The 7769-nt window shown below is 48.0% G+C and overlaps 1 protein-coding gene across 1 annotated transcript; it reads right to left on the minus strand.

Annotated features, from left to right (window-relative positions):
* Positions 1 to 1193: 1193 nt before the first annotated feature.
* On the minus strand, positions 1194 to 4670 carry LOC135810614 (uncharacterized). The gene has a single exon (XM_065324107.1). The coding sequence runs from the start codon at positions 4668 to 4670 to the stop codon at positions 1194 to 1196; it is 3477 nt and encodes a 1158-aa protein (XP_065180179.1).
* Between the last annotated feature and the right edge of the window lie 3099 nt (positions 4671 to 7769).

Here is a 7769-nt window from a genome sequence, read left to right on the forward strand (position 1 = left end):
ACGAGATTCTTTTTCACATCATCAAGTGCATGCTCAGAACAGGCGTGTTCGGTCGAGATGTGAGACGGAACGTCAAAAGTCTCACCGATCTAATGAATCATAGAATCAGAAAATAATTTCACTCAATATTTATCTACAATGGCTGAGAGCGAGTGGGAGAGGGAACTCGATAGGTTGGTCAGCGGGCGAAAGCCCACCGACTGGCATCAGCTTGCCAAAGAACTGCATCGGCCGAGACGAATCCATTTCAGACGACGCTCCGTTCGAAGCACTGGCGTGGATGAAATTTGGAGCGCTGACCTCGTCGACATGCAAGCTTACGCACGACAGAATCAAAACTATAAATTTCTCCTCACCGTCATCGACCTGTACTCTCGCTATGCTTGGGCCATTCCTTTGAAGCGTAAAACAGGCATCGAAGTCAGAGATGCTTTTCGCCGAATTGTCAACACGTCCGATCGCATTCCTAAAAAGTTATGGGTAGATCGAGGAAAGGAATTCTACAACTCGTCCATGAACGTGTGGAGAGGTGAAAATGACATCGACATTTACAGCACTAACAACGAGGGGAAGGCCGTCGTTATCGAGCGCTTCAACCGTACCCTGAAGAGCAGGATGTGGAAACACTTTACGGAAACCGGAACGTACAAATACGTCGACGTGTTACCCAGGCTACTGCACAGCTACAACACTACCAAGCACAGAGTCATCTCGCAAACCCCGAGCGAAGCTGCTCATGGAAAAAACATTCGCATCGCAACACGCCAGACAGATCAACCCCCCAAGTATCACACAGGAGCGAAGGTTCGCATCTCGAAACAGAAAGGCCACTTTGAAAAAGGTTACACGCCAAATTGGAGTGAGGAAGTGTTTCAGATCAGGAAGGTTCTATTCACAGATCCGGTTACGTATCAGTTGGAAGATCTAAAAGGTGAAGAACTTACAGGCGGTTTCTATGAAAATGAATTGCAGCAAGCAAAAGAAACCGGACTGAGACTGAACAAAGTGATTAAAACGAAGGGTAATACATCTCTAGTATCTTTCAAAGGCTATCCAGCCAAGTTTGATGAATGGTTAAGAAAATCTCAAGTTAATCGGTTGCGTAAGAATAAAATATTGTGAGAATAAAATATTATGAGAACACTATGTATTTCATGAAGTGAGCGAATGGCCTGCCGCTACGCTAAGATGTGTTATGCCGGTATCTTATAATGTCCATATGCAAGTGTGCTCACACCGTCGTCGAGGATGTACCTCTTGCTATCGAACGGTGATAGCGCCACTTTGCGGATGGTCTCACCATAGATGTGGTGATTCCGGCTGCGCAGCACATTCATCTCTCTCTCGATGCTCTGCTGATCGCGTAGAAGGCAGTCCTTGTACGTCGAGAACTGCAGAGTATCGTTCACGACGGACTTCTTCACACCCTTCGCACGCTTTGCTGACTCTTCGCCGGTGTACGCGTACATCATTGAGCGAAGCCCCACGAACTCGCTCATGATGCGTCCACCCAGCTCATCCTTGAACTTGCCGACGACTTTCTTGTTTGCGAGGGAGTGCAGAGGATGGTCAGTCGGATAGTTGGACGTATCGTACTGATCCATCATGTCACTCATGTCCGCATACAGGTCGGCCGTGGCGTACTGCAGGATGAACGAGTCGGTGTCCGTGTAACACAGCCGTACGTTCTGACCATAGCGTGGCTTCAGAGTGTCGTAGAAGAAGCTGTACATCAGCACCTTCGACAACTCTAGGATGGAGAAACCCACGTATATAGGTTTGTTCAAGTGAACTTTACACTTGAAGAACTCCACCGCCACCAGGTCGTTGTCGTACACGATACTGCGCTTGTACGTTGGCTTGACGATGGCGCGCCGCAGCCTGTCCACCTCTTCTTCCGAGCGGACAAGCTTCAGGTTCAAGCGGCGCCGGACGTTCTCCATCGTCTTGCCAAACACTGCATTGTTCATGAGTTTGTAGAAATCTTTCTCAAACTCCGATGCAGCATTCGTACGCAGATCGGTGTTCAGCTGGATGTACAAGCGCATCCACGGACGCTGCGTGAACTGGAGGACGCGATGCACTTCACTCACTTCCACGCCAAGCGCCACGTACGCCTGCAGATTTACGTAGTGGCACACGTAGCGGGTTTTTGGCAGCAGAGTGAGCATCAGCTTCTTCTCCTTCTGCTTGCCCAAGCCGAGCTGTTGCGCCAGCTGCTGCTGATGCGGCGACAGCATGTCGTCCGTCACGCACATGTTCTCGGGGCAAGGAGGATACTCGTTTAGCGCATCGTGCACACCATCGGGAATCGTGAGATCACACTCCACGATGTATCCCACGGGCGAATCGTGGGGGTGCGTCATGACGATGTCGGCCACGAGATCATCGCTGATGTCCTCCACGAACTTGAAGTCGCCGATGGGCAGAGGCTGCTGCATGGCCCAGCCGTACAGATTGTTTGCGTCGACGTACTGCAGATACGTCATAGGCTTCGAGGGATCGTACCCGTCTGGGATAAGATCGTTGTTAGCCTCGGCGTACCTCTGCACACTCATGCTGATTCCACCGCGGATGCCGTGCTCGATGAAGGTGTGCATCGTCACGTCAGACAGCAGGTCCAGACTGACGTCGGACACCTTGAGCAGCGCACTCCACGCAAACCCGGGCAGCGTATAGTAGTTGGCCGGATCTAGCGAGTACGTGGCGATGGCGGTGGTGCGGAAGTTCTCAAATACATCCGCCAGCAAGTACACGTCCGTCTTCAGGTAAAGATCATGATAATCACGCAGAGTGACACAATCAAACCTGTTCCAGACGGTTTGCGCGTGACGGTACTCGTCATCGGTGATGTGTGCCTCGGACAGCGACGAGTAGAACTTCTCCCGTGGGGGGAGACTCTCCTCGTCGAAGCGGCTGAACGAGTCCATGTACTCGTACGGGTATACACCTTTCCGAAGCAGAAGATCCGTCTTCTCGGGATCTCCCCCATGCAGATCACGCATGCGGACGAACGCTTCTCCAGGTGTTGCCTTCGCAAGCTTATCCAGCGAAGTGCTGAGAAAAGCGTACGAGTCGATGAACACGAACTGCCGCCACATCATAGCGATGTACTTTTCCGTGTTGGACGGAACGATGTTGATGGAGCCGCGCTGCTCCGTGTGCTCCTTGTCTCCAGCATCTTGGTACGTCACTTCGTCAATCTTCGTTTTACCGAGATGACTGACGATGTGATGCGCGTCGTACCCCTTGAGATTGTGGAACACCACCGGGATGTTCACCTTGCCGGGTACGATGCGCAGCTGAAGATTACAGGAGTTGTGCGCTGCTCCGCGAAACGCACCCGTCATGTGATCGTGGTCACGCACACGATCTCCTCCGAGACGACGTTTACATATCCAGCAATCCCTGGCGCTGAGAAAACCAGCCTCCTCATCAGGCGTCAGGTTCATAGGGCGACGATTCTCCAAGTCTTCACGAATGGAGACTTCCTGCAGTTCCAGGGAGGTCAGGAACTGCTCTACTGAATCTTCGCCCGTATGCTGGAACGTATCCGTCACGGTGCCATCACTGCGCACGACGATGTATGCGGCAGAACAGGGTATGTGCTCCGAGTGCTGCTTCGTCTTCCCCCCAATGCTTTTAGGCTCAGCATGAGGTGCGATGATGCTCTCGAAATCAGCATAAATCACATACGGTGCACGAAGCTGCTTCTCGTACTGCGTGAAACGCAGCTTTTCACCCTTCTGCGGCATCACCGCCCGCGCGATGAGATGGTCTTTACAATGCAGCTGGTGACTCTCCAAAGCCGCCTGAGTGCTCAACACGTTCAGACATCGGTAGCACACCTTCCGCGAACAACTACTTTTGTTGGCTACCAGTCGACTCATGTTCTTGATGAACACCCAGTGCTGCACGTTACGTTCGTCCTCAGTTTGACCAGAAAACAGGAGCAGATTGATGGCTTCCTGAGGATCACCTTTTCTGGTCAGACGTAGCGGAACGACAGTCTTCCCATCATCCGATATGCCGAAAACGTTGACGGCGAGATCGACATTGTTCTGCTCCAACGTCGTGATGGCACACATACTAGCTGGAAACTCTACACCGGCAAAGTTCAGCTCGTCGACGTATGGAACGTACTTCGATACTCGAGTGTTGTTTGGACCAACATCTTCGTGATGTTTTGCAGCCAGCAGAGCCCACTGCAAACACCGATCGTCGTTGTTGATGACGTTGAGGCAGGCTGTCTTAGCCTTGATGCGCTGGGGGAGATGGATGAACGTTCCACCTCCCATCGGCTCAAATTTCGACAATTCCAGATATACGGCTTCGACGTGATCCACGATCCACCCCGATCCATTCCGGACAAACTCATCGATTTGAGCATCGATCTCTGCTGCAGCACTATCCAATTTGTAACGAACATCATCATCATTCAGGATGATGGTGGTTCGCGTGCGCACGAAGAAGCTGATGAACACCTTGTCACCGGTGACACCATCCTGCTTCAACAAGCGCAGTTGAAGGACAATAGCTACTTTGTATCTCCCAAACTCGAGGACGTCATCGCGAAGCAGCTCACTGAGGCTCCTGTCCATCAGCTGTAACAAAACGCTAGCATCCTGGTACTCTCCAGCACCAAGATTGCAGACGTAGTTCCTGAGCATTCTCGCATTATGCTCGAGCTCGAACTCGAACATTCGCATCACTCGGCTTGGTTGGGACATCTTGTAGCTAAATGTACTTTCAACTAAACAAACTTACTTTCACCTTTCTTCATCGAAGGAAAATAAATTATGAGCAAGTAAAAGGAAAAGCATCTAGAGTACTTCGCCCGCGTTCTGTTTGAACCCGTTCAAACTTGTCGTTGGTTCTAGTTGATTCCAGAAACTTCCGCCTGATCGGAGTACGCTGTGCGTACTCTGAGCATCGCGAGGAGTAGGAAACCATCGACATTTTGCTACTCTCTCTGATTGCTGCAGACCGGGGAGTAGTAAATGTATAGTATTTTACTACTCCCTGATGCAGACAGCGCGTGCGCGCGTACTCCTCGTAACCTTTTGACCCGCGTACGCGAGGGTTCGGGCGCGCTTTTGATGTGTATCCTGTACGCAGGTCTCGTTTTGACTGGCTTTGTGGTTTGATGCGTACAAACTTGAAAATTTCAAACTCGTCGGGGCAAGTGGTGTGTACGTATATCGAATCAATCTTCATTTCCTCAAATCATTTCGTAGTGACGGTGTTCCTTTTTTCATGTAGTCCTGGAATTATTTTAGCCTAGTCGTTTATTCGGACAAGAGACGGACATCCCTCTTCATCTCCTTGCAGCATTGCTTCGTGCAAGGTATGTGATCGTCGGCCATTGCATGTCTATCGGATCGTAGTCTGATTCCATAATTATATAGATGCAGATATTTATTTTTTCGTAATTTTCAGCGTTTGATTTATTTTTTCGTAACTTTTCATCGTTTACAGCTGCAACACTATCGTCATACATCTGCGCGTGTGAATGCACATGTGCATCTTACCTGGTGATGAGCATGACCCTCCCCCCGATTGAATTGTTGTATAATTCATGCAAGGTAAGTAAAATAGTTTACTAAGTCTTGCTGTTAGGTAAATCGGGGGGAGGATTTTTTTCCACCGACTCTCCAGTACCTGTAGACACGTAGGTGATTGGGTTATTACGGACGTCATCAAAGAGTTGATGGGGGGTTGCGATGGTGATTGGGTTAGCATAACGATAGGATCTGTACACATAACAACAAGATTTGCTAATAGGGTATATAGGACCTGTACGCACACACACACATAATATAAGAATAACGATAGGATCTGTGCACGTAACAACTAGATCTAGGGCAAATAGGACTTGTACACATATAAGATGATTATTAGGGTTTGCTGAGTGTTGTTGTTGCCGTTGTGATCTGTAGTACCTGCACACATAAAAAGAGTAGAGTTGGCATGGTAATAGGATTGTCATGGTGATAGGGTTACTAGGGTTATCGTCTATCGAACTATTAGGGTTATCATCACCAGAAAAATTAGGGTTATCGTCATGGTGATAGGGTTATCAGGAATATTAGGGTTATGACTATCGAGATTATTAGGGTTATCGCCATGGTGATAGGTTTAGGTGTTATCAGAAATATTAGGGTTATCACCATGGTGATAGGGTTATCATCATCCGGAATATTAGGGTTATCGTCATGGTGATAGCCCTAGGGTTGGGGTTATCAGGAATATTAGGGTTATCGTCATGGTGATAGCCCTAGGGTTAGGGTTATCAGGAATATTAGGGTTATCGTCATGGTGATAGCCCTAGCGTTAGGGTTATCGCCATGGTGATAGGGTTAGGGTTACCAGGATTATTAGGGTTAATACATCCCGATTTTTAGGGTTAAAACGTACAGATTTAGGGTTAAATCGCAAAATTTAGGGTTAAAACACCCCGGTTTTTAGGGTTAAATCGCATTACGTCATCGATGACGTCATGTGTAAAACGCTTCGATTTTAGGTTAAATCGCAAAAATTTACCGTAAATCGCAAAAATTTAGGGTTAAAACGCCCCGGTTTTTAGGGTTAAATCGCATTACGTCATCGATGACGTCATGTGTAAAACGCTCCGATTTTAGGTTAAATCGCAAAAATTTACCGTAAATCGCAAAAATTTAGGGTTAAATCGCCCCGGTTTATAGGGTTAAATCGCTATGACGTCATCGATGACGTCAGTGAGTTGGTACAAGCCTAATACTTTCTACTCACGTCAAAGGGCAAACGATGATCTCAACCATCCTCAAGCTACCAGTTTAACAGTTTAGACTTGATTGATTGGAGAATTCCCCGAATGATGTTCAAACCAGAGGTTATAAAGCAAAAGAAAGGCGATAACCGCAGGAGTGAGAATAGTAGGAACACAAGGTGTTACCATAAGACAAGCAAGAAGTGCCAAGGTAAAACTATTACACTTTCCTCTTTGCGTATCACCTGTGATTGTCGGCTGTAGTCGAATGTCCCTTTGCTATTTGGATGGGTAATTAGTGAAATGGAAATTTTCAATTTCACAAGGAAAAAAATTGGAGGCGTATCCCATTTCGGAAGAAAAGGTAACAGCACCGACGCAATCCACACAGTCAAGTAAGCCAATTTCGTAAGCGAATGTTTTCGCTCCCTTCTCATCATGGGTAAGTACAGGGAATAATGGAAAATGTCAAAAATACAGCAATTTATAGAGCTACAGCAAAAATCAAAGATTTATTTTATTTTTTATACGAAAGTCCACTATATTCCCGGATACTCTGATACCACTAGCACCTTACCACACTATATCAAGAACATTCATTGAGTTTTTGTAATCATTGCTGTCTGATGATCAAGACAGGCGTGAAACTCTGAGTCACAGCCAACCCAAGCTCCGTATCCCATTCTTTTTGTATGAAGCTCTGCACCCCGGTGCATTGAGCACTCTTTCGAGGACCACACCCAACTTTCCGTGTATTTCCGGATATGTGCGAGAAGTGTTGGCGAAAAAACTGTTGTGCACCCGCATATGTTGTCCAGGCGTCAGGGGCCCAGCCTCCCTTTACACGCAGCGTCTACATCTGTTTCCTGCATGGTACATAGAAGATGACGCAGCAAAGACATAGCTCGATTGCGGCGTACGTTTCGTCCCCGCTGGACTCATCAGGCAATCTTCTTCTTGGATGCCTTCATACGGAGCTTGACTCGGGACTTGATGTACCAGCCTGCTATGTTGGATACCG

This window comes from Sycon ciliatum, chromosome 2 (assembly GCF_964019385.1).
Source record: "Sycon ciliatum chromosome 2, ocSycCili1.1, whole genome shotgun sequence".
Classification (NCBI taxonomy): domain Eukaryota; kingdom Metazoa; phylum Porifera; class Calcarea; order Leucosolenida; family Sycettidae; genus Sycon; species Sycon ciliatum.

What these genes read in the sequence shown, in the direction of transcription:
- LOC135810614 (XM_065324107.1), bottom strand. Translation starts at nt 4,670, where the DNA reads ATGCTCAGGAACTACGTCTGCAATCTTGGTGCTGGAGAGTACCAGGAT.